Source organism: Rhamphochromis longiceps, linkage group LG16, assembly GCF_057381845.1.
Source record: "Rhamphochromis longiceps isolate RC_006_pf linkage group LG16, R_longiceps_female_GT1.1, whole genome shotgun sequence".
Classification (NCBI taxonomy): domain Eukaryota; kingdom Metazoa; phylum Chordata; class Actinopteri; order Cichliformes; family Cichlidae; genus Rhamphochromis; species Rhamphochromis longiceps.
Genome location: NC_140572.1, coordinates 7,589,176 through 7,616,830, shown reverse-complemented (window position 1 = coordinate 7,616,830; position 27,655 = coordinate 7,589,176). Strand labels below are relative to the sequence as shown.

The 27,655-nt window shown below is 39.9% G+C and overlaps 1 protein-coding gene across 6 annotated transcripts; it reads right to left on the bottom strand.

The window, feature by feature from the left end:
* Nucleotides 1-293: 293 nt before the first annotated feature.
* LOC146650520 (interleukin-1 receptor-like 2) lies at nucleotides 294-27,655 on the bottom strand. Of its 6 annotated transcripts, none has more exons than XM_085383830.1 (13): nucleotides 27,466-27,655; nucleotides 22,019-22,255; nucleotides 11,538-11,615; nucleotides 10,871-11,123; nucleotides 10,161-10,353; nucleotides 9,586-9,754; nucleotides 7,859-7,921; nucleotides 7,548-7,680; nucleotides 7,247-7,401; nucleotides 5,960-6,100; nucleotides 4,776-4,943; nucleotides 3,685-3,965; nucleotides 294-1,346 (listed from the first exon to the last, which is right to left on the bottom strand). In XM_085383830.1, exons 3-13 carry the CDS (start codon nucleotides 11,611-11,613, stop codon nucleotides 1,059-1,061), a joined length of 1,920 nt encoding a protein of 639 aa, XP_085239956.1. In that variant the 5' UTR covers nucleotides 11,614-11,615; nucleotides 22,019-22,255; nucleotides 27,466-27,655; the 3' UTR covers nucleotides 294-1,058. The 6 variants fall into 6 exon arrangements, with proteins under 6 accessions (XP_085239956.1, XP_085239960.1, XP_085239953.1 ...); XM_085383834.1 differs by lacking the exon at nucleotides 27,466-27,655 and adding an exon at nucleotides 26,493-26,745 and having other exon boundaries at nucleotides 22,109-22,255; XM_085383827.1 differs by lacking the exon at nucleotides 27,466-27,655 and adding an exon at nucleotides 26,493-26,744.

Genomic DNA, 27,655 nt, shown 5'->3' with positions numbered 1-27,655 from the left:
TTTTTTAACATAGCATCCATGCACAGCTGCCAGATGGCAACCTTTTTCTTTTATTTTCCATTCTTATTTTCGCAAATATGGAGCTCCTTTATGACACTCATGTACACTGACAAACATGTTACATGGTTTAAGCAAAGATTTAAGATTGGGGAGGAATTTTATATTTAAGTAAAATCAGTGTAGCAGAAATGTGAAGTAAATTGACAAAAAAAAAACACGCTATAATACTAGACCCAGTGTCTTTGTGGTGTATGTTTCTTGAGGAGGAATGGAAAAGAGTAAAAACTGAAAATAATCTTTTTATTTGCAAAATAGTCACACTTTAAAACAAAATTCAAATAGAAAACAGAGTATTTACAATTTCCCAGAATCATAAGTAAAAAAAAATCATTGATTAAAAATGTTAGCGCATACATTTTAACCTAGATTTTTATGCAGCCTCATTTCATGATGTTGTTTTTACAAATAATATACATAAATTTAAAAAATCATCATGAATGTATACTTTTCTGGTTGTTCCTCTTTACAGTTTTTACATGTTAATTTATATATTTTTTCTACATATTTACAAGTTTAATCATACATATGTACATTTCCTGATATGCCTATCGCCCAGTGTCAGCTGGGATGTTGAGGATTGTGGTAATAAAATAACTGTACGACCATTCAAGCTATTTTCATCTGCATTATTTTTCAGGCCCCTTCTGTTACTGATTGTCAGCAGTTCGCATACAAACTGTGGACAATTCAGACACTGCACTGATCTGTCCATGACCAGCTGTCATCTTTAGCCAATACTTTCCACATTTCTTACACTTTTTTTATACTCATTGCAATGTGTTACTTGAAAAGTTCCACAGAAGGTAAAGGTGACATCTCTGCTGAGAGAACATTTGGAGTTGCCTGTGCTGTAAACTTGACTCAGGGTCTTGGTGTCACTGCTTCTGATAACAGTGCCCACGATCTACCTGTGAGTGAGTAAATGCAACTGCCACATTTACATTAGAAACCAGGTACTCTCTGGTTCAATATCTGACAAACACAGATCGCCATCAGAATTACAGAAAGGCGATTGTTTCAGGATACACTACCCTCTTGCCCCGGACAGGCATGTGATACCTCAGTTCCTTCCAAAACCTAGAGGAAGGGGAGAGGGATGTTGACAGCTGTGAGTCTGTTCCAGTTTTTTCTGCATCAGCTCCACTCATGCACGTCTTCCACCTTTCCCTCGTCCTCTGGTTCTTCCACCAACACACGGCACCCTGCTTCTTCCTCAGATGACGCACTGACTCTGGAAATAGAGCCAGTTGAGCAGGCGTGATCTCCTCCAGCTCAACCAGAACCACCTGCAAAGCAGAGCTTAGATTAGACTCGGTGGAATGATTTAATACACATTAGGCAAAAGGGTATCTTTCTGTTTAAAGTTGTAGTTAGAATCAGATACAGGAAATAAACTCTGGGCTCTGAACTTCACATTAATCAGTAATTCTGCATTCACTTCTTACATTTATCATTATTATTTAATATTTTTTGATTTTGGGATAGAAGTACAGTCAGTACTTATGAAATGCCCATCAGTCCTCCTGTTACACTCATGTTTGACATCACAAAATTTAGCACAGAAATAAATTTCTCAGCTGCCTCTTTAGCTGATCAGTTAGCTTGATATAGGTGAGAATGGAAATCCATACTAAAAAAATCTGATCAAGATCGGAGCCATATGAATTTGATTTGGGCATCTGCATCTAGCTCACACATCACAAAATATTATGATGTTGTAATATTTTTCCCTTATACTTATCTATCTGTATGAAATACAGACTTATACAAAATTCATGTTTTTACATGAATAATTATGTGTTGTTGTCATTTTAGCCCATTCCTTGTGGTTTTAGGGAACACAAAGACCTCATAATGTCTGTCATACACTACGGGTCAAAAGTTTTAGAACACCCCAGTTTTTCCAAGTATTTATTGCAATTCATTACATTGAGGTCCAATGAATAGCTTGAACTGGTGCAAGGGAAGGGCTGAACTGTCAGAGGCTTAAAAAAAAGGTAAGGTTAACCAAAACTGAAATATAATGTGCATATCAGAATTATACAAAAATCGTGTCGCCTTTTTCAGGGGACACAATATATTTTAACAATTTAAAGCTGTTTTGCAGCAATTGAGATTAATCAAGCTTGATCAAGCTGAAGCTAGTGCAACTGATCAAGCTAGTGCAACTAATTCCTACAGGTGTTCCAGTTTTTCTGGATTACTTACAACCCCCTCTGTCTGCATAAAAGCAATGTTGGAACACACTGTGGTACCAAACCCTCGTGAGCATCTGTGAACAGTATTGTACTGCAGATAGTGGTGTGTTGCTACAAAAATGGCGAGAAAAAAAGGCAATTAACAATGGAAGAGAGACAGACCAGCATAACACTTAAAAATGTAGGTCTTTCCTACTGAGAAATTACAAAGAAAGGTTTCAGTGAATAAAGTTTCCTTCACCATCAAAACGCACTCAGAAACTGGGGCAAATGCTGACAGGAAGAGGTCTGGCAGATGAAACGCCGCAAATGAATCAGAGGACAAGTTTCTGAGAGCTAACATCTTGTGTGATAGGTGGCTCACAGGACAACAGCTTCAAGCACAGCTCAATAGTGGCCATAGTAAGTAATTTCAATTGAAGAGTTTGAGCTTCAGGGTTGACTGGATGAGTTGCAGCAAGAAAGCCTTTGCTATGACGTCAGAATAAGACAAAGAGGCTTGCCTGGGCCATGAAACACCACCATTGGACTACTGAAGACTGGAAGAAGGCATTATGGACTGGTGAATCAAAATTTGAAATCTTCACGAACATCGAATTGGCGAAAGGATGATTCCAAAGTGTGTGGTATCAACTGTGAAACATGGAGGGGCAAGTGTGAAGGTCTGGGGCTGTTTTGCCAAATTCATGGTCGGTGACTTGTACAGAGTGAGAGGCCCTCTTAACCAAAATGATTACCACACCATTGTGGAGTGCTATGCAATACCCTCTGGTATGCACGTAGTAGGGCAGGGGTTTATCCTACAGGAAGATAATGACCCAAAACACAAGTCCAAGCTATGCCAGAACTGCCTTGGGGAAAAAGAACGAAATGATAAGTTTGAAAACATGGAGCAGACAGCACAGTCTCCAGACTTAAACCCCATTGAGCTGGTTTGGGATGAACTGGACACAAGAGTGAAAGCAAAGCAACCTACAAGTGAACTGAACTGCAACAGATATGGGAAGAACTTTGTGAAGAATATTTGATTTTTATTGTAGAAAGAACGCCACGGGTGTGTTCAGCTATCATCTACCAAAGGTGGCAACTTTGATGAGTCAAAAGTTTTGGTCTATAAATTGATTCCATGCTTTTTTTTTTTTTTATTGCTTATTTTTTACTATGCTTTTATTTCAGAGTGCATGAAACATTAAACAGCATCATTTTCAATAAAAAACTGGAAAAGTTGGTGTGTTCAAAAACTTTTTACCGGTAGTGTACATAAGAATGGACCTAATATGTACCTGTGTGCCAATTTTTGCTCAGCTCCTGATCGTGTAGGAGTTCATGTTTAATAGCGAGATATGCAATTGCCTCTGTTTGACATTAGTCTGATGTCTGGCAGTTTTTTCAGAGACGTGCCTCTGAAGAGTGTCTATTTCCTCACCTTGAGGGAGCCCTCGATCAGCACTCGGTGCATTGCTGCCACACACTCCAGCTGCTGCCTTGTGTCTTTACAGACTTTATCACCAACATCAGAGCTTGTAATGCTAAAGCTGTCACTGGCATTTCTTTGACTTTCATCATCGCATTCACCGCTCTTAGAAATGTTGTTATTATTACTGCTGGTGCTGCTTGTATGTCTTTTGGTGGTAAAAGAGGAAGCAGTGTAGAGAAGGAGGACACGGCGGCTGGCTTGTATGTTTTCTTCAACAGAGTCCACCATAGCTGCAGGAGGGAACAAATAATGAAAACACACGGTTAGAAAATAGGAGCTAAATAAGGGAACTTAAACTTAGCTATATGCAGCTCTAACAGTTATATTTAGAAGTTTATTCCTTTTTAAACTGAAAAGAAGTAAATGCAACCATCGCAGCAGACAGCCAAATTGCCTTTCTTCACAAGCTAATGCAATGCTACTTTTTAACTGCATGAACAAAAAATAAATAATTTGGCTTTGCCACATATTTTCTACTTAGGAAGTCACAGCAACAGGCAAAATATTTGAAAATGAAACAAGCTGATGTGTACAACACTGGGGAATTCGTCTGTGTTTGTGCATTTCTAGCTAGCAGTTATTGTTGACCGCCCTGAAAAGGCAAGACAAGATCACCACAAAACAACTTATATAAATCCTTTCTCATATATACTCTATCTCATGCAGTTTCGTAAAGGAAGAAAGTGAAGACAAAAAGAGGCTAGCTTTTACCACCTACAGCCCATGGTATTTACTTAAAAATACACCATGACCAGCTAAACGAAATGCAAACAGAAGCTTTTTGGATAGTCTTTCAAGATTTTAAGCTTGCTACGTGTAAAACAGCCTAATAATATTTAAGATCTTGAAGTGATCTGCCAATAATGGGTGGGATAAAAAAAATCACAAATTAATTTAAAGAAAAGCATGAAATTGTTGTTATTATTATTTTTTATAATACTAAATGCCAGTCCTTCTTCAAACAGTGCAAGTTAGGCTCTGTGGTTTAAAAAATGGCTCTGGGCCACATGTCTCCGTACTGTTTGCTGTGGGTAAATTACCTTGCCCAGGCAGGCAGTCACGGCCTGCTATGAAGAGTTTGTAGTCACAGGCCCTTTCCAACACATGAGGCAGTGTTTGAAGGGCAAATGTTTCCACATCCTTGCTGAATCCGAGGTCACAGGGCTGTGGGTATGCCACATAGGCATCGTAAAGCTTCCCATCCAAGTCTAACACAAGAAAAGGAAAAGTTTATGACATGCATAGTTTCGACAAAAACCCTCAAAATTTGATCTTTCAATTAAATATTTAGAGCTGTCATCTATAAACTCAGTTATTCTAATTATTGCTGTGTTCATGCTTTGCAACAAGAAGTTAGATTTATATTGTCAGACAGTGTGCTACCAAGCAGGCAGGGACAGGTACATTGCATGTAATTTATTGCAAAATGACCCCAAGACACCAAGCCATCGGGAAACCGGCAGATATGCCTGGAGTTCACCGAGCATGTGCAGCTATCCTGCATTGTTTCTTAGACTGGAAGCAAATTGGAGACATTATGTCAAACATGTGTAAAAACATTTAAATTCACTGAATAAATTCAGCATGAAACAATTTGTTCAAGCAACAGTGTAACAAATAAATAAATAAAGTTACCAATATGCTAATTGATGATGACAGCAAACAGTAGCTACGTTAAAGCTAATGTTCAACGTAGCTACTGCAATTGCACTTTCTTTTTGAGGTGTTACCACATCAAACTACGTGCTACTTCTGTGTTTCGCTATCTGCATATACGATTTCACATATGTCAAACTGTGTGGGTAACGCTGTTTTCCTTCTTGTTCGGGTTTTCAAACAGTACTTTTCTTACTGATTCAGCCGTGGATGCTTTCTGAAGTCTTAAGAATCATCGACTTTTAGCAAAAGCAGTCCAGTGTTTGCTATCCCTTTCTTTCATAATCAGCAAATGACATTTGATGAGAAGCAGAGTAAGCAGTCCTGTGGTTAGCTTGTTTCCTTTGTTTGTTCTCGCTGCTGACACATGCAGAGTTTATGACTCTGTAGGTTGTCGTGAATATGTGGGTACTGTGTGTGAAGTAAAGGTGCAAGCTGAAAACATTGCTTGGGGTATTTCCATTGTTAAGTACTGTACTGTTAGATGACATTATTGTTGCTATTGTTTTCTGTTTATAATACGTAAATCAATTGCACATTAATAACTACAAAGCTGCTGAGAACTTACCTTTATTTTTGTAAAAGACTGGAAATGCTCTCCTGAACCACAGCACTATTTCAATCTTAAAAAGGTAGTATAGGGTGACGGTGATGATAAACAGAACCATCATACCACCAAGCACAGATCCGATAGCTATGCCACTTGGATCTGTGGAGATGAACAGCAAACATACCAGACATAAAATTTTAGATTATATATTTGCTGCTGATGCACTGGCTCCAAATTCATTATGGCTTCAAATGTCTAAAAAATTACTTTTCAGTCAAATTAACATTTATATGAGATTTAACTGGTATAAAAACAGCATAACATAGCAGTGTAAAAATGTAACTGTTTTTCAGCTACTTCCTCTTGTAATGTTCATATTTTCACCAGCATCTTTGAAAGCATGAAATTTTGCCTCTGGTTTAATTATGTATATTGAGTAGATTGAGCAGGCTGAACAGCTCCCTCTGCTGGTCATAGTTCTAATAATGCCTCCGAGAACTACAATTCATGCATGTTTGTAACAATTTCTAATCCTCTAGAAATAATACTTTAGATATAGACTCCTTTGTTATTTTGTTTGTTTGTCTGAATATTAGATGCTATGCTAAATGCCATAGCATTTAGCATAGCTAAAGAAGATAACAGAGTGTAAATAAAGTCATAGTAAGACTTTATTTACCTTGAACATGGCTCTGTTATCATGATACTAAATGTTTCTTACATGAGCCTCGTTTGCTCTTTGAGGCCTCGCCAAATCCTGGGTTTTTACTGTTATACAGGTGATTTCTTAGTGAGGTACATTACCATGATGACTTATTAAAATATGTAAAATTGTGAAAATACTTATCAAAGCTTGTTATTTGATTGACCTCAAAAGATTTTCAGATTTTCATTTTGCTGTGCGTTTGACTAAAGCGGTGCAGGTTTCATACTAAGTTATTAACAGGTCCAAGTCATAACAATTACTGTATATGAACAGTTCATTCAGCTATTTATTCAGCTGTGGGACCCTAACAGCAATTTGACTGCATTGCTATTATGAACTGTGTTCATTAAGTAGAAAGTTTGCTAATGTGTTTGGTTTAGCTGGTGGTTTAACACCTATCAAGAGGCAAAACATTTACATTGAAGGCAACATTTTCTGTATTGTAATTAACTAATTCTTATTCATGTATAAGATAATCACTTAAATGAAAAGATTACTTGATTAAGTAATTGTGAGTGGTATTCTCAAATGTAAAGCTTTGATTGCTCAAGGTTAGAGACAAACTAAAATATCATGTTTAGGGGAGACTCTGTTTTTACCTTCTGGTTGCAGACTGAAATATCTTTCAGGAAAGCCCCTGTCACTGTACGCACGGCAGGTGTAGTTGACGTAGAAGTCCTCCTCCCTTAGCTCAGAAAATATCAGCCAGGTCTCTAACCACGCACCTTTACTGGAGCCATTTTGGGGCAGCAAACTGTCGAGGACAATCAGATGAAACAGTTAAAAGGTGATGTGACAAAATGCCTGTTAAGGCAGGAGTCTCAAAAGACATCAACTCTGAACATTGGTTCACTGATAAAGCAGATCAATTAAATAGATTTAGAGTAAAAAGGTACTGACCGCTGTTCTAACATGTGGACACGGTGAGAGGTGTTAGTCTCAAAGAATCCATCTTTGTCCAACCAATAAATATCAACGATAGGCTTCCCAACACCCGGCACAAACACCAGGCACCTTTTACTGAAGTTGTACCCTGAAAACATGCGCAAAACAGTGACTCAGTATAAACATGAAACTGTATATTTAGCATTTACTCTCCCTGCAGAAGTCTGTGACTTTCAACCCAATATGTTGGCCTAAATGAAGCCTGAGATACATAAATATGAAATCAACAGAACACCACATTTCTCAGAAGATCTTAGAGGACTTACCGCTCTGTGCTTTGATTACATCATTGGAGGGTTCATGCACTTGTGGAACCAAAGAGTAATCCCCTGAAACAGAGAACATCAAATACTGTGTAGCTTACAGTAGAGGTTGAATAATCACAAAGATATAATGGAAATTGAATCATATTTCTCTTTCACAGTTTTACAGTAAGCAAACCTAAGAAACCATTATTACTAACACAACTGATGTTTCTTTTTCTGTTATTATTTTTATTGTTAAAATGAAGCGATTATGCTTTTTTCACCGGATTTTTGTCAACGTACAGTAGTGTCAAGATAGTCTTTGAGGCCTTTGGGCTGGGATGTGTTGGGCAACCGTGATTCTGTCCTTTCAACTGCGCTCAGTATAGAAGTCACGATACCTCAGCTCGCTTGCAAGTGTTTGGGAGCTGTTCTGTTCTGTTTTGTTTGTGTTTGAGGGCGTTACTGTATATGCCTGACTAACTGAAGTGGATATCACGGTCAGTTAGCAGTCAAACATAAACCTTGCTTGAATAACAGAACAAAGACACAGCTGCCCTTCTCAGCTGTGTGGGGGCTCCTGACGAGGTCTTTATCTTGTGTAGCCCAAGGCAAACACAGTTTTTGTTTTGTATTTCCCCGTCTTGTGCCACATGCTTGTTCAAGATATAACATAACAATTTTCACTAAGTGAATCTGTGAATCATAATTTGAGGTATCTAGGTGCTAACCTATAAGCTACATGAGGCTTAGCGGGGGATAATTATGACACAGTCAAACCCAAGTAAATGAAAACCAAGTTGAGTGCTCGGAAATACCAGCTTTATGACTGAAGAGCATTGTGCACATCTATACAGTTACTTATTGTATCATCACTGTTATTTTATAATTCATCTTTACATATGGACAAAAAAAATCACTCTGTTGTCTTCTTCCTCTTTTTTCAGCTGCTCCCTTCATGGGGCGCCACAGCAGATCATCTGCCTCTATCTCGCCCTATCCCTATTGCCCCTTTCTATCACACCCACCCTCCACATGCCCTCCTTCACTACATCCATGAATCTTCTCTGTGTTCTACCTCTTTTCCTCCTGCCTGGATGCTCATCCTCAGCATTATATGTCTAACATAGCCCCTTTCCCTCCTCTGCATGCGTCCAAACCATCCCAGCCTTTCCTCTTTACATTTATCTCCAAACTGTTAACATTAGCAGCCTCTCTGATATGTTTAATGCTAATCTTAATCATTTTTGTCACACCCAGTATAAACCTATATAGATCTTCAAATCCCCCAGCTCGGCCTCCTGTCTCTTTATCATTGCCACCATCTCCAAACCGCCATTATCATTATCTTCCCTCCAGTCAATACTTCCATTGCTCTAGGTTGTCTTCCACCTGCTCCCTGCTCTCACTACAGGTCTGCAAACATCATAATTCACATCATCATAATCCTGTCTGACCTCATCTTCAGCCTGTCCATCACTATCGCAAACAGCATGGTCAATCCCTGGTCCCACCCCCACCTTAAACACCTTCTATCACTTCGAATGCGCCCCGCACCACTGTCTCGTTGTCCTCATACATGGCCTCCCTCACATACTTCTTCACCATTCCTGACTACGTCATTCAGAGCCAAAGTTCCTCTCCTAGCATACAAAAGTATGTCATCTGGACCAACTGCCCTTCCACACTTCATCCACTTCATAGCCCCCTCACTTCATTTCAGTGTTTCTCTTAATCTACAATCTCACCTTTGACCTCTGCGCTAATAGTCTCTGACACAGATCCTTTGATGCCACCCAGGGTGAATGTCAGAGTACAGGTATAAGTGCCTTTGTGTTGAAGGTCCACACTGGTAATTTTCAGTCTGGTACCCCAGTACTCATAGCTGCCTGTTCCGTCCTCTATGGGGTCACAACCCTAGAGGGAGAAACGCATAAGTCTTTTTTCAAATTAACAATGCATGAAGAAAAATGTTAACTATTTAAATTGGAGAACAGTTTACAGCCACTGGGATAGTTTTGATGCTCCTAATCTGTTCAGATAGACATTTAAAGAGTTCCATGATTTTTAATATTATTAAACTGTTTGTTTCCCTTCCACAAAATTAAAGGGCACGCACACAAACACACCGAGACTGGGATCTGCTGTCAGTCAAATTGCAATTTTTAAACACTCGTATCTCCCCAGAGTTTCAATACATTCCTGGTATTGATAGAAGTTGGAATAGTGGTAGTAAATAGTTGAGGCTGCAGCTACTGTGCAGTCTCTCCATTAAAACCATTAGGTTTCATGCAGCACTCAACAACAATTCTGGAGAACTCACTCTGTACCACTTGATGGAGGAAGAGATGTTGTAGCTGTTCAGCTTATTCATTTCGTTCTTCAGAGGGCAGCTCAGATTGTCAGTGACTCCTTTTGTAAGTAGCTGATAAGCTTTCCTCGGCCTTCCACATTCTCCTGTAGGTCTTTCATCCACCACCAGTCGGCTAGCCTCCCTGTAGCAGTGGGAAGGAGTCCTGTTGGGAAATTAAGCAGAAATATTATAAATGAATAGATAATTGGGCACACTCGCCCTGGCAGTGAGGGTCATTGTTTGACCTTCTCCACAGTCAAAAATCAAACAATATTAATATTAAATTTGTTGGAATTGTAAGGGATCTTGATCTTAGATTTTGAAAATCTAAATCTAATTCTGTGTTGGGGATAGATAATATTGCAGCAGTGCCGCTGCACGGGAGGCGGACGCACCTGAGCGGAATCCGGTTGTTGTTGTTGGAGTGTGTGGCTGCAAGCTGCAAAGCTGCAGCCCGTGTGTGAACGGCAATCGGAATAAAAGTGTTTGAAAGTACTGAGATGTGGGCGGTTTCGTCATTCTCCTATTATAATTTCCAATACAGTAAAAGCCATAAACCACTCTGTGTTCACTGTGATTACTGATAGATCATGGAGGCAGTTCGATGAGTTGTGTAAGGTGTAAATTAATACTGTGTTCTACTCATTTCTAATATTTCTACTTCTACTAGTGCTTCCTACCTCAGTATGGTCACATAATCCCCACTGTCATTCATGGTTACATTGAGAATCCACAGAGTCTCCTCGTGCACCAGGATGTGACCAGTCTGACTGCTGATTTCTTGGCCTGACACCGAGTTGTACCACGTGATGTTGTACGGGACAGTTATGAAATCAAAGACGTCTGAGGACACCAGTGTGCTTCTCAGCATAGCCACATCTCCAGGAACAGAGAAAACCCTCTCAAACTGGAGTTTGTAGTCAGTACAGTTCTCTGCAACATACATGTAAGTGTGGAATAGAGAAAATAGTTATTTAACCTTTTATTGCTGAGAAATCAAACATTTCAAAGTCAAATATAATGTTGTTATTTGTTTGAAATTAATTGAATTGAAATGAACTGAACTGAGATGTGACATATTTCCTGCTCCATGTGTTTTTACTTGAACTTTCCCAAGCAGAGTTAAAAATCAGTGTTGTTGTAATTCTATCCCTGGCCACAAGAGGGCAATAAAATACTTCAGATCATGCTAGTGGCTCAAACTGCAGCTTGGCAAAAACATGACATATGATAAATTTACAGAAACATTTAAAAATGTGTTAATGTGTTCAGTGTGTGTGTGTGTGTGTGTGTGTGTGTGTGTGTGTGTGTGTGTGTGTGTGTGTGAAGCAGTGTTACTCAGCTCACCCTGTTCAAATCCGCTACAGATTCCACACAAACCAAAGAAAAACACAAGGCTTGCCAGTGTTGAACTTGAACCCATGGCTGAAAAACAAAGATACAGAACATTTAGAAGTGAACATGCTAAGAGTCACAGCAAAAACCTGAAATGGAAATCAGCTGACCTAGTGCCAGGTCTTCCTGCGTCTTTAAATTACATCCAGAGAATGTGAAAAGCCCAAGAGCCTTTAAAATCCAGCAAAAACCAGAGAAACTGAAAGAGCTAACTGTACACTGCCTGATATTTTCTCTCTCCTGCTCACTTCTCCTTTCTCACGCCATCTAGCTCCTTCTCTTGATCGTGAATGACTAGCGCTCTGGTATTTGAGGAGCTGCGTGTGTAAGCCAAAATGCTGCGTAATGCTTTATGACTGGAAGCAGACCCAGAATTCCTGATAACAGTCCAGTGTTAAGTGTTGCTCCCTTGGCCAGCCTCTACATTTTTGCATGGAATGTATTAACCCCTCAGGAGGAACTGAATTAAAACTGGTGAATTTGTATGAGTGTCGGACAACATCAGATTTGTTGCTATGCAAATCATACCCCCAGACAGTAAAGTGTCAAGTGGGACTAAGTAAATGCACAACCCAAGCCTCCATTAGTTCGCCAAAAACACATAAAATAAAGTTTACTAAGATAAACAAAGATAGTCGCCATTCTTCCGAGGTTTCTTTACAATTATCCACTTCTAGAACAGTTTGGTTGCCCAAACTTTTTAACGAGCACAAAAGTGATCGTTTGCCAAAAACTGATTTCCAGTGTTGCCGTGTGTGTGTTTTTTTGTTTGTTTGTTTTGATGTGTAATGTCTTTACTTATATTGGTAAGTAGATTTTAGTGAACAGGGTTTACGGGGTTATATATAAAATTTTAAAATGACCTGTTTTTTAAGTATCTTTATGACTCTGCGTTATTGTACCAACATTAAAACCAATCCAGTCCCCTTTTGGCCACTAAAAATATCTTTATGGAACTATTGTTATATAGTTGCAATTTCTGCTATCCTCTTAGTCACTTTGTCAAAAACTGACTGCGGCTTCTAGCTTGTGATACCAATGTTGTTTTGTGGCTCAAGATGACTTATTTTATATTATTGAGGGATACATTTGATATGCTTCGCTGTTTAAAGGCCAAAAGTTTATTCATGGCAGTTTAAATACTTGTAATTACTTTTTGGCAAATGCCAGAAATCAGTTTTTGGCAGACGATCACTTTTTGGCACATCGGTAGCCTACGCCCACTTACACACACATGCAGTGTAATGATTGTTTACGCAGGCAAGCTTGACCTTCAAAATAAAAGCACCACAATTTGAACTAAATAAAATAACAAATAACAAATCCCACTTTAATATGGTCATTGGTTTACTGAAACCCACAATTGCTCCTATCGCATCCACCGTGATGAGTGCGAGTGTGATTATGACTGTTAAAGTGTTGTACGAATATGAATGTGAATGTGGCTTGTAGTAAAAAAGTGCGCGCTGAGACCGATTTGATTTAACTGCATGCGTCCGTAGTTTTAATGTGGTTGTTTACACATAGTGAGGTAACCTGGTAACCTCGACAGATTGCGGCTGTTTAGCCCGTTGTGTTTGGCACTGAACATTTGATCTAGTTTTAAACAACATGTAAGCAGGGACTGTGTTTACAAGCAGATAAACCAGAGTTTGTCTTCAAAAGGTGCAAAATGTGGGCCTGTACAGGGCAGGGGTGCCACCAAGGGGGTCGCTGGGCAACCCCCAAAATTTGCTGCCCCGCCTTAGTGCCTCCGGGCAAGACTGCCCTATGTTGGTAATAATGTAATAAGGTTGCAGACAAGCTGGTGCAAATCCCTGGACAGATCACTGGTGCATCTCAGGGCATAACATAACATAGAGACAGGCAACAGTTCACACTCTTGCCTGATCTAATATTTATGATTCTAATTCTTATATGATTGTAATATTTATTTGTCTTTCCTGACCAAGTTTGCTCTTAACCCCGGAGAACCAATGGGGCCAGAGCCGACCCCATTGGCTTACTAGGGAAACCATGGGGTCAAATTTGACCCCATGGTTTCTCCAGGGTTAAAGGATAACTCCATTCTGGGAGAGCCGATGCTTCTGCTCGGCTCTGCTGAGAATCATTAAAACAATGGTTGAGACTTCCAATCAATCAATCAATCAATCAATCAATCAATCAATCAATCAATCAATCAATCAATCAAAACAGATTATTATGGATTTTAAAATCTTATTTGGTTTTGATATGTACCTATTCTTAGTGATATCAGCTGATATCGACAATTAACCAGGCAGAACATTCATTTTGCTCTTTGTCATACTTTTTCAAGTAAACTATATTTGCCGACAGCATATTAAAACTGGAAATTCTGGTTTTATGGTGTGTCACCCCTGTATGGCCACCTCTATGAAAACATTCTGGAGGCGACAGGGACACAGACAGAAGGGCAGGGTGTGGTCGAGTGAGAGCGAGGGCGAATGTAAAGAAGGTGCAGTGCTTGTTACAACCACGGCAGTGAATCAGAGAAGTAAAATGTTACGGTCCCAGCAGTTACTTTTTCAAGCAGAAATAAACACGCCCACACCTCCCAACAAGCCAGAGGGATGGTCTTGCTTCACCAGCTTTTGTGTGAAAGTAACCGTAACTTAGTTCCCATGTGTAAAAACAGTGGATTGAAGGGACCTTTTAGTTCCCTGAATCAGCTCCTGTGACTGAAAGTTCCAGAGAATCTGAGTTGAAGCCCAGCATATGACATTTTCTAATAAAGAAGCAATAAAATTTAAAATCTTCCCAGGAATTCAGTACCAGCTTTAAGTGCCGTTAGAAGCAACATCTGGGTTTTTTCACACCTGAGCACCTTGTTTCTTCTGGCTGACATCAGTTCATGAGTTTGCATAAATGTGCATGGTTTTCTCATCAGTTCAGTGTGGTTTACGAATATGTCTGGGCAATTATTAAAACCAATAGAAGACCAGAGAAAATGGCTTTTAACTTAGAATTACATATTACCAGCCTTTCACTGAACTAGTACTGGTATTACACAATCAGTCCAGTCATGAGTCCAGTCATCAGGTTCAGTTACAATTAAAGTACACGACTAAAGCAGAAGGCAGACATGAGTGTACTGAGTAAGGAGTGACTTACTCGGTACATTTTCTACATGGATCTGAATCAAACATGCTGATTTACTGAGTGATTAACATCTTAACAGATCCATTCATGTTTGATCCAAAATGACTGTTACTGCTGGTTTTAACTTCCTATTGAATTATTTGCATGGATGTGGTTGGAAAGCGCCAGAGGAAAAAACAAAACAAAACATTGCTTTCCTAAATATGGTACAGAAACCTGTCATTAACAGCACACAAGCAGTTAAAATAAAATCTCAATTGTTTCATAAATTCCCCTCACCCCCACCGACTTCATCCACCCATCTTCTGAAACTCTGTATGAATAGTAGTTTAGCATACATGCTTGAACTGGTTGAAACAGCAGCTGTAATACTCTGTATGAGGTCACGTTCAGATGAGATTTAATGACAGATTTTTTTTCTAACATTGTGTGACTTCACACCCGCAGAGTCTGTAGCTGCAGATAGTGTGGAAACTTCACACAAAACAAGTGCAGTGCTTTTCTGTGTTGAAAAGGTGATAAAATATAGAAAAAAATAAAAGGAAATATAAATTTAAAAAAATGACAGATATTAAACAAATGTGTGTGCCAGTCCCGGCTTTCATGATATTGTCCCCCCCTCCCATCAGTAGTAATTTAAAAACGTTTATAATGCTTTAACAGCTTTGGGGCAGAAACTGTTTTTAGTGTATATGACCATGATTTCATTGCATTGTCTACCCGATGTTTCGCGATGGTCCGATAATGAATCTATCAGCACATCTTGAGTCGTTTGCAATTTTAAGTAAAAAGAAATAAATTGGTACATAATATCACAAATCGGTATGGTAAGTTTTGACAATCTGCACCAAGGCAAGCAAAGGCTTTTAGAAGAACACAGTAGCAACGAAATGTGTGCAGCTGCTGTGGGAAGAAGGAAAGGAAATGATCGAAACCTCAAAATTCTCACCTGTGTATCACGATACAGGAAGAGCTACTGCTGATGGGAAAACTATAATGAATGGGAGATTGCTTGTGGTTAAAGAGGGCTCCAGTGAACGCTGTGAACGTGTCTTAACACTGAGTGGTGTTTGTTTAGTTTTGTTTCATCAAAATGTTTCACATCTTTCTGGGAAAAATGTAACCAGTATGCAGTGTGACACCACAGATAAAAACAAGCCAGTGCCTTCAATAAGTGTTATCCTGGGTTCACAGGCCAACCGTCAAAGGCAATATTGGTTGGTATCGAGACTTGGCTAATATTAGTGCTTTTATTGTTGGCTTGTGTTTTTTTACACTGCATGCAAACCACACAGGATCTCGATTACACGTGCACTTTTCAAGTGGTTGTTGTTTGTTTTGAGCAGAAGCTCTTCTGAAGAAATCTCGTTTCTAAGAAGAAAAGGTTCACAACATTTTGACTGTGAGAAACAGGCATGCAAAAGCAGGCTCCATCTATCTAAAGCTTATATTCACTCAGTTTTTGTTCATAAAAGCAAAACAAATAATGGAAAATAAGCACGGCTTAAAATAAAGTTGGCTAAGTGGTCTTTAGATTTAAACAAAAAATATTTTCAAGGTATAAAAGGAGAACTGAATTTTAATTCATTTTAGACCCAATATCTGTGTCTGCTTCCAGTGCATAGTTGAGCTATTTAGACAAGTTCAGGCAGAGAGGGGCGAGCGTGGGAAGAAGTGAACTGGTTCATCGGGTCACGCTGCAGACATGAGGCTGAAGAAGACAGAAACGAGTGAGTCACCGGAGGTGTAAACCAGCGGGCAGGTCAGGGATCCCAGAGGTTGGCTGCGCAGTGGATTCAGACTGAGCTCATGTTTACCAAAAGTCAGATGACGCTTAACTTTTTCTTTCTTACTGTACTTTTGAATGACTCAGAGCCACACATGCACTCTTTGTGAAATGGTGGTGTACCACCTTAACTCCAAATAGATTTATAGTTGTGTAATATTACACTTTTCAGCACCTTATCTTGGTACCACTTTCACACATTACTGGAAACATCCTTAACTGCAGACAATGGCTAATCAGTGCAGCTCAAAATATTGCTTCCTGGCAGGAAAGAAGCAGGTTTCCCAGCCAAGATCTGCCTATTTTGAGCACTATTTGGGTTTTTGGAAGAGAAATTCTCTATCATTTTTGTCATTGGCAGTGTTGCAAGATCTACAGTTTATGCACTATTACAGCTACAGTCAATAATAAACTTCAAGCGGACACCTTATGCTCTTTATTTTGCTTTTTCCCCCTCATAAATACTCTGTAATAACTGTGGAAGCTCACATTAAATATAGTTCTCAGTAAAACAAAAGTAGAGATAAACTCTTTTTCAGTCTTTGGTCTACTTTAAGATCTTCAAGATCAGGTAGAAAGGGATCATCTATAATAGCTCATAACTGTTTAATATTCGCTGGGAGCTATTTGACTGTTATTCAGAGATCACACTCCATCTACAAAGGGCCACACAGCTATGACAGACTTGTGACATGCTAGCTTCACCATGCACAGTTCACAGCAGACCTCCCATATGATGTAGCCTTCACAGATGCCAATGACAGTATTTATACTTTTGTGTATCGTGCACCTCCATTACTTTGTATTGTCACTGCCAAAAGGCTATATAGTGAAGTTTTCTCTTCAATTCGATCTATTCTCGTTCAGTCAATTTAACACAGGACCATGAATCCGGCGTGAGGCACACAAATCTGCCTTTGATCACAGTGTATCCACTCGCTTGCTGTTCAGACCTTTTGTTTGCAAGGGGTAGCCAATCAGAGCAAAAATGACTTAAAGGGACAGGAGCTAAAACACCAATACTAAGCAGTTGTACCAAGACCCACTATAAGATAAATGACTATTCTGAATAATGTCATTAGAGTTCAATAATAACAATAATAATAATAATAAAAGTTTTGGATGAATTAATCAGAAAGCATTTTGAATCTAAACCTCCCCGATTAAGTTTCAGTCAAGGCACAAAACAAGAAAGTGATGCAGTTTTTCCAGAGCAAGCAGCACTAAAGATGTCTGCTTCTGGGAACAGATGGTGGAAGGAGTGAATGGCTGATGAGAATATCGTTATCATAGTGTTGATAACCACTTTAGGGAAGGGCGCAAGAGGAGCAAGGCTGCTGGAAATCATTTCGTATCTTAAGATATCTTAAAGCAATAATCTACAGTTTATAAAATCTGCTAATCATCTTCAGCACGACCTTTTCTGTTTGCATTCATTGGACAAAGTCAAGCTGTATGTTGTAAACCACAGCAGTGTTATTGAAAATGCTTGCATGGCAGAAAACTTACAGAAGCTGTTGGGAAATGGGCCTCGCTAACGGGCCAAATTTGTGCAATGTTTAAATTTCGCTACAGCAAACTGACAGAGAGGAACAAGCGTCTGTTTTCTGTTTACATTTGGTTAAATGTTCATTTGGTCTACAGATCTGTTCAGTCATGTGAACTTTGTCCATCTGTTTATAGGGCAGCGATTGCCACATACACTGAAGAGCGGTCACAGGTGCAAGGTACTGATAACACGAACATCTCAGGAAAAGACAGACACTTTACGTGCATGCGTAGCTCAGGATTTTACTTTCAATTCCATGTTATGTTGGAATTAAATTAGTTTGTCAGCAGGTTTGGTGTAGCAGCTTAAAACTGCACGAGCCTGAAACAACAAGTGCTTTCTGTAGGGCAGTCAAATATTTAAAATCAAGGATGATGTGGAAACAAACAGCAGTGAGCTCAGCAGTGATTGGCTTTAAACAGAGGTTGCAAACTTTGTATGCGTCACCATAAACATACAGATTCCGGTTGTGATTCAGATAAACGTGCAACAGCAACAAAATGTTCTTTCAACTGCTGTTAACAAACAGCTCGCAGCTGTAGGAGACAAACTCTGGACTTCAGGAAGGGAAATATCACAATACTCAAGCACTGCTCAGGGTTCATCTTTTTGACTGACTGATCAGTCGAAACCAACATTAAGTTGCTAAAGTTTGTCCTTAAAAAAATTCTAAGCAGTATTTTAACTCATTTAAATGTTCATGTTTACTCAATTTCAGTTTGCTCTTCCTCCAATTTGCCTTTAACCTCATTTAACCCCATCTTGTGAATAGTTTGAACAGCGCAGAAATGTTTTGGAGAAACGTGGCAAATGTCAGCTTTTTAACATTTCCATGTTCCTAGAATGATGAAAAAGTCCTTAGCTAAGCTAAAACAACAAACTTTTTTTTATTTTAAGGGGAAGAGGATGTGATTTCAATGGAGAATTGAAACCCAGATCTTCAATGAATCGCATCAACCAGCAATAAAAGTAACAACTTGCTCACAAGACTGACACACCCTGTAGGTCAGTCATAAAGATGACTTATTTATCTTTGAGCACACAGCCTAGTGTGCTCAAATAACGCCTAAGACTTTTGGATTATTTTCCTTTGTATAGTTGTTGTGGATTTGTTAAAATATGCAGAGGAGGAGAATCTGTGCACCTGTTCTTGCACCTCCAAGTTTCTACCTTCTGTTGCTGCTTTTAAATCCAATAAATAGTGTTTGCATTCTCAAGCGCCACCTGAATTTCATGGTTTGCATAGCCTTTCCTAACCAAATATCTGTATTTTTATATTTATTAATTATTTAGGTTTTTATTTGCACCCAGAGAATTTTCTGCACTCTAATTCAGGATGCTCACGCCTCTTGATTGTTAAGCATCAGATCAGACTATTTTCACAAGCTGAAAGGAAACACGCTGTCCTTAAGAACACTTTGAATCTTGTTCTCATGTTTGCTAAACCAAGTTATTTTTAACCATGTCTGAGAAATTCTGTTTTAAATTAAAGATGCGGTATGAGGAAGCCTTCCCGGAAATGTGAGGATGACCATCCCTGCTGGCCTGATAAGAGACGAACAATGTGGGAATTTTCTAATATAAATGACATTTCAGCCCTTAAGAGCGCAAAGGGAGACGTCTCAGAAATAGTGATGGAATAGTTTTCTAAAACTAGCCTGCAGAAACCGTGCCATCCTTGAACAAGGGTTAATGGCTTAAGTTTAAGACATGGAGCTTGTGGGAGGTTATCAAAATACATGACTCATTTAGCTCTGAAAAAGGGAAAGCAACGGGAGTTACCCTTCCTTCAGCCGAGCCTGAGAACATGAATAGTGTGACTGTGTTTTTTCACATTGTGGAAACAATATTGCAGGTAGTGTGAAATGGTAATTTGTTTGTGCTTTTTGGTTTGAGGTGAAATCCTCTGTGAGAAGGCTGCTCTCGTTTTTTTCTATTGTGGCTCTGTTATTTTTCCTCTAAGCTATCTACCTTAAACATGCAAGAGAACATAATGTAGAAGGGTCTAAATGTCCAAGTAAACACAGTTTCTAAGAGCAGCAGTAACATACAGCTGTGAATGAGCCAGGTCTTCCGGTTGAGTGAACGCTGGCGCGACTGGCTGCCGCTACTCACCGGCCGCCACTCACCTAAGTCCACCCTCAAAACTCATCTGTTTAAAATTGCCTATTCTTAAATTTCTGTATGTTTTAACTTTTATCTTCTATTTTTATCATTGTGTATATTTCCAGTTTTTATCTGTTGTACAGTGTCCTTGGGTGCTTTGAAAGGCGCTATTTAAATAAAATGTATTATTATTATTATTATTATTATTAAACTCGAACAAACTGCAGGCTTGGGAATGCAGATGAATGCTCCAGAATTACAAGATTTTGTTCAGGGATTATACTGCGTATCCACATGAGAAGCTGAAGCCTACAAGTGTTTTGTTTTTTTCCCTTTGCTGTCAAATCACTGTGTACACTCCCTGCAGTCCCTGCCTTAAGCAAGCTGTGCCTGCTTCAATTTCCTCTTTTCTCCTCCTTATACTAATATTTGACAATTTGCTTAATTTCCTCCTGCATCAGTCTAGCCTATCCCTCATCACCCTGCTCTTTCAACACAGAAATATTCATAGGCTATTGTTTATGAAAATATCCCAACCAGACACCCTCTCATACATCTGCAGGTGGATTGTTCACAGTTCAAGCTTGGTGTTTAAGCTGCTGTTTATAGAGCTGAACCAAGTGTATTGACTAATCCCCATATGCATCATTTATAATGCTAAAGAATAAATCCAGTGTCCTCTTTCTTAGCAGGAGAGTCAATGTACAGTTGATGTAAACATGGGGCAATAACCTGTTTTAACACAACAGAAAAATGACTGAAGTCCCACACAACTTTTTCTTATTTTCTAGCCAAACCACTGTGCATATGTTACATCTGCAGCAGCCATCTACATTTGCTCTTGGATTAAAACAAATAACAGTTATAAATAACTGTCCAAACTCCCGAGGGAGGTAGAAAGGTCTAAAGGGGAAGGACAGAAGCTGAAATATCCGCACAACATGACAAACAAATGCCTCTCTGTGTAACTCTTGAACTGATTTGACGATATGCATTTCAATACATTATTAAATCAGAAAAACCTTCCCTAAATCAAATCTCTCATTCCTGTCATCAAAGCCTTCATTGGGTATATTTGTGCAGGGTACTGATAACACACAAAACAAACAGCACTGTGGCTACAGGAACCTGTTATCAGGGTGCAGCGACAGCAAAGTGTTCACGTAAGATCATTTTACCTTTCTTGAAAATACATGAAAATACATGAATCGATAAATTTGAAATTTAAAGACCTTAATGTCATGTCATCATTATATAATATTCTGTAAACTTTCTAGGCATTTTAGGACAGAATATTCCTGATGAGTCTGTTGGTCTGGAATTACTCAGCTGCATGGCATTGCAGGATGTGAAAAAGCACATACAATGTTGACAAAGTTCAGTCACGGTAATGCAGGAAGAACTCCTACATAAGCTTTGGAGATGACAAACTGCGAGAAAACCGCACAGTACAACCCACACTGAACAGCCACCCAGAATGCACCTAAATGAATCACTCCTTTAATGTGAGGTTTTTGATTTGGCATGAAAATCGTCCCTTTTTCTTCTCATCATCTGTCAGTTTTATACAAGAAAAAAGGTGTCAGTATTGCTATTCCTGCTCTATGAGATCTATCCATCGCTCAAAAATCAAACATTTGTGTTGGCTGCAGTGGGCATCTTTACTATAGTGTGAAAGGAAGTGTGCCTCCTTTGTGGTAAACATTACAAACGCACTTTTTCGAAAAAGTAAACAGGCGAATGGTAGACCTCATATTTCTAAGAATTCGAGCACCGAGGCCACATTCAGTGGCAGAGTTTGCCCCAGAAAAGTCAGAAATTATTAAGAACATAAACAGCTTAGGAACAAGTAAGTGGTAAATATTGACTCACCTAGGAAAAAGAGACACCGAGGCACAACACAGGCGAAGGAAGGATGAGACAGTTTACTCGACACGGCAGACCTAAGAGAGGAAATCTCACCTCTGACCCTTGCATGCAGAGAGGAATCTCAAACGTGCTGCCCAGCCGGTGACTCAACAGCTTTGTTCCACCTCCACAGGACGACGCACAGACACAGAGGAGGAAGAGTGTGTTTGGATTGCACCTCTCAGCTCTCTGTTCTCCTTCCTTTGCATTTCAACACAGCGTTAAATCAGCTAAACCTTCCCGAAATCAAATCCCTCACTGCTATGTTAACTAAAAATAACTTATTCTGGTTCACTAACTGTTAACCAGAAAAAACGCCCATAACATAAACACGGATGTTAAATATAAACAATATATTTAGTTGCTCATATTGTCTACAAGAGCATAAGCACATTTATATTTGTTGTTAAATATGACTGAAAACTCACTTTTCATTCACAGGATATTTAACTGTTGCAAGATTTCAGCAAGAAATGTGAAATCTTTGTGTTGTTTTTTTCCGCAAAAGAAAAAAAGTCTTTGCTTTCAAAGAAATGTCTATAATGTAATGAATTAACAGAAGAACTAAATTCACCCTAAGCATGTTTAAAACGCTTCATTTTACTTTGGCGGAAAAGAAAATACACGCTATTATAGTTCTAATTGAAAAGATTAAGCCAGAAGAAGCAGAAAGCAGAAAAACTGTATATCCTTACTGTCAGATTTAATGAGGACGAGACCCCAAAGCAGGACTACAAACAAAAAGCGAAAAAGCAGGGAGCCAGAAAATCAAACACACAAGACACAGTTCTGGGATCAGCTCGGCATTGAGGCAAGCATGGGGAAGATGGCGGTTCGTACGGCCGGCCAGGTGGCCAATCGTGCAGATAAAGCAACTCTGTGGGCTGCCTGAGAGACCAGTGACTGAAACCCTCTAATGGTTTGAGTGGTGACAGGCATTGGTGATGGGACACGTCAGGCAGATGGACAACATGCCAGCAGTGGAGGTTCAGTGAGAGACTGTGTTGAAGGAGGAGAGGGGACTCCTCTAGAGGCTTGTGTGGAAGCCAGCGATCACTGAGACAGAAATACGCTGAAAGATGGATGGGAGCCCAGGAGCTGAGATGGAGCAATCACATGTCGCAGCAGGTGGTTGACAACAAGAAGGCTGATGCTGACAACAAAGGAGACCCTGGTGTAGGCTTGGGGGTAGGAACAATGTAGGAACTCCACAGAAGGCTCAGCAGGTATCTGCATTTAAGACAGAGACCCTTATACTCAGGCTGTTTGTTTGGAACTCTTGGATTCAGGATTGTGCTCACACACTTGCAGAGACGAATCAATGGACTCAAGCTGAGACGCAGGTGGAGAGGGACCCTTGGACTCGGCATGTTAACGGCAGTCAGGGTGCCATTGCCTGTCCTCTAAAGGTCTGTGTATCCCTTCATGGATATGTCCCAGATTATCACTGACCCACCGCCAAACCGTTCATGCTGGATGATGTTACAGCAAGCAAAACCTTCTTCTCCACAGCTTCTCCAGACACTTTAGTGTCTGTCATATGTGCTGAGGGTGATCCTGCTCTCATCTGTGAAAAGCACTGAGCATCACTGGTGAACTAACCAATTCTGGTATTCTATGGAAGATGCCATTGTTTCACTGTTGCCCCTCTAATGCACCTGTATTTAATTTAACATCAAAGCAGCTGAAATTAATTAACACCCCCCTCTGCCACTTAACGGACAAGATCAATATCGCAGAGGTTTAATTGCATTGATGCTGAGTGCAACACAATGCAAAGGAGGAAAGACATCAGTAATGATCACAGAGAAGCAACTGTTTCAGCCCGTCAATATTAGACGGGTTATAAGGCCATTTCCAAACAATATGAAGTCCATCATTATGCAGTGAAAAGATCATTCAGAAATGGAAAACATTCAAGACAACTGCCAATCTTCCCAAGGAGTAGACGTCCCAGCAGATTCATCCCAAGATGCTCAGAGAAACTGTAAAAAACACCCAAATAACAACCCCCTGTCTAAATCAGAGACAAACAGCTGTTTATGTTTTTAAACCCATTTTGCACAGAGAGGCATTTTTTGAAAAATGTATTGATAGCAATGTTGAATATTATTACACAGGAAAAAAAAAACTACACGTAAAATAATCACACCGTGACGCCTCTGCCTTTGTAAATGGAGGGACAGTAACTGCGTGTTTATATGTAAGCGTGTAAAACCTGCAGATAGTCAGATTAACAGTATTTTGTCTCTATCTGCCATTCTGCAATTCATCTCATGTAAACAATAACGTGGCGCACAGCGTGACATGAAAAAAGGCACATACCTTTGACGCTGCGTGACGAACTCTGTATTCCTCGTCCACACGGAAACGCAAAAAAGGAGGAAAATCTCAGTTTTCGCTGATTCGAAACGGCGTTTACGTGTGGATGAAACAGCTGCGTTTTCAAAAATACCCGCGTAGGTGCGGACGTAGCATAAAAGAGTTAGTGGTTTATTTATTGCAGTTTACTTGTATTTGCTTAATTGTTTACTAAATGTTTGAGGTGTGAAATAAACCGCAATGGAGCAAAATATGGGTGTGTGTGGTTGGAGGATGTGTTTGTGCATGCATGCGTGTGCGTGGGGGGGGCGCGAACATTTTTCATGTAAAACAAAGGGGGGCCCAGCAAAAGAAGTTTGGGAACCGCTGCATTAAAGCATTAATAAGGCAACCACGTGTTTGTGAATGTCAAAGCACACAAACCACAGGAAGGCATCCTTAAAACATGCTTCAGCATATCTGTGTATTCGGCACTTGACTCAGATAACCTAGAATCCGGACATACTGGGTCCTAACTAGAGCCCATTCAAAAAGTTGAGATGAGGTAGTCCATCAAAGCAACAAATGATAAGGGGAAAAAAATTCCTCCAGAAATTCAATTAAAGTCTCTTGAGTCAAGCCCAAAGCAATTATACAGAGGTGTGAAGCCACACCCGGGCTTCCCCAGTGGATAAAGGAATCCCCATGAGCCACAGCCATTCGTCAAGATATGAGTCAAGCCCTACATCGAGTACAATCCCTGAGTAAATGTCACATTTTCAAACAGGATGTGCTGCGAGAAATGTGTACCAGTTCAAAGCTACAATTCAGCAGTGAGACATATCCCGAGCTCACGCAGCAAATGTTCTCTTTTCTGTTTAAGTGAGTAACCTGAAGGTTTTTTCCCTTTTTCTCTGCCTACTCACTGTGTAGACTGTTGGTGACTTGTGATATTGTATTTACAATTTTCAGGTATCTGTACTTTACTTGAGTATTTCTTTTTCTGGCAACCTTTTGCTTTTACTCACTACATTTACATAAATATCAGTACCTCAGCGCCTAGCTAGCGTTACAGAAGAGGAGCGATTATAAAAGAAATAACGCTTTTTAACCGTTTGTGTGCAGTTTGTCTCACAGTCTAGCTAAAGGTTCAGCTGTTGTATTTCAGATGGAGAGAGAAGAAAGAGAGCTAACGTCACTCAGAGATAGAGAAAGATAAGAAAGACAGGACAGGAGAGGAGAGGAAGGAGAGAGGTTAGATGTAAAGGTAGGGGCTGCTAAGTGATATTTCATAAACTGGAAATTTCAAATGTTTTTAAATCAGATATTGGGTCTGTACATGAGACATTATATTTTTTCATATGTGAAACGTGCTGCAAAACAAACTGAAGTAGACGAACTATGTTATTTAAAGGTTGCGTGACAATCCTCTACAGCAGGGGTAGGCAACTCCGGGCCTCGAGTGCCAGTGTCGGTGCCAAGTGGATCAAGGACACATCTAAAACCTGCAGGACACCGGTCCTCGAGGCCTGGAGTTCCCCACCCCTGCTCTACAGGTTAGTGCAGGATAAACAGGTTAGTTTGCAGTTGTGGACATCCACAGAGGGCAGCAGGTCAGTTGATTACAGCCTGCACACTAAGAAAATCTACTGGAGCTCTCAATAGAAATGATTGTGACTTATGATTCTTTTCCCCACACTGAGCCATTAAAACAATTTAAGATTTCACCACATCCCACCAGCAATGTTGGGAAAGTTACTTTTAAAATGTATTCCATTACAGATTACAGAATACATGCCCCAAAATGTATTCTGTAACGTATTCCGTTACGTCACTCAATGAGAGTAACGTATTCTGAATACTTTGGATTACTTAATATATTATCATGCTTTTTACAACTACGTGAATGTACTATTGCTGTGATTTATTACTGTTACTGAAGGTCCGCGGGTCCGAACCATAGTAAAGGGACCTCTGGTGTTGGGCTCGTAGCCGAAAAATAGCTTTACTTTGTTGTCTGGGTCAAGTTTGCTAGCGAGAGACAGAGAGAGGAGTTGAAAGGCTGCTCCAACGGAACTTATTGTTTCGGAGGAAAACACGAACACAGCATACAGTCTAGTCGTAATAGCTTACTTACAACTGGGCTCGTCAGGCACTCTTCTTGGCTGCAGTGGTTATTATTATATTTACATGCTTCCCGCTCCCGTTTCTGCTACGATAACTACTTTTCCACTCTCCTTTTTCTCCCTCCTCGCGCTCACAGACACATAACGGGTATGGCAGTCCATTCTCCCTGCAGCACGGACTACACTGCCCATAAGGCTACATTCTTTAGGGCTATGCCTGTAGCATTCTGCCTATTAGCTTAGCACAACAACAACAACAAAAAGGCGCTCTCTCACCCAGGAAACACACAGTCACAGAGAGAGCGCGTGTCGCCCTGTAACCATGGCAACCGTAACTCTGCCGCCTGGAACAACAGAACATAGCTGTCAAACCAAACCCAAACAGTCCTGACCCGCCACAGTATGAAACAGGAAAATTCTGCTGTGTAATCCATTTATTTCAACAAAGTAACTGTATTCTAAATACGTAACGGCGGTACATGTATTCCGTTACTCCCCAACACTGACCATTGTACTCCCATCCTTTATCCAGCCGCTGGTCTGCCATGTTTAAATGACACCGGTTAAGAGGGAGCATGCCAACTGCATTTGTGAGCGTGTTTGTGGGCGTGTGCTTGTGAGAAGAAAGTAGCTTAAATAAATATCACGTGTTTTTTCTTTATTTCTGAGTCCTCTGTTGGTTTACTTCAGGCTCCAGTGAGCAATGCTTTTGTAAAATATCTGGGCACATGTACGTAAAAGCATTAAAAGTAGGAAAATCATTTGAATCTGTCTCTTGAAGGAACAGAAAAAAATGTGTTAAAGTCTGTCTGGCGCTTACGTCACCGACAGGACTTCGTACCAAATCTGTTTTGGTCAACATGACACTGATCTAGAAATGAGACTGTGTTGAGTGCCACACATGCAGAAGCATCATGGATGATTAGAGTTCAGAGGTTTTGATGTTATGGTGTTAGATACCATTGTTTAACACAGGAAACTCACCAGACTGCTGTTATGTCAGTCCTTCTGTCAAGGCAACCGCCTCCTTAGTTTACGTGAAAGTCTTGTAAAAACATCTTAAGGTGGAAACAAAAAAATCTCATCTTAGACGTGTCCTTCGCAGCTCATACTTCCTCTTTCTGTGAGGACTTAAGCACATGTGGCAATTTCCTTTTTGGGAGATATTTTGAAA

Bases quoted from the DNA above. Each gene is read 5' to 3' on its own strand.
- LOC146650520 (XM_085383830.1), bottom strand. From the start codon at position 11,613: ATGGGTTCAAGTTCAACACTGGCAAGCCTTGTGTTTTTCTTTGGTTTG. The intron at 9,755-10,160 runs GTGAGTTCTCCA...TTCTCCCTCTAG, and splicing joins CCTCCATCAAGTGGTACAGA to GGTTGTGACCCCATAGAGGA. The intron at 4,944-5,959 runs GTAAGTTCTCAG...TTCTTGTGTTAG, and splicing joins AGTCTTTTACAAAAATAAAG to ACTTGGATGGGAAGCTTTAC.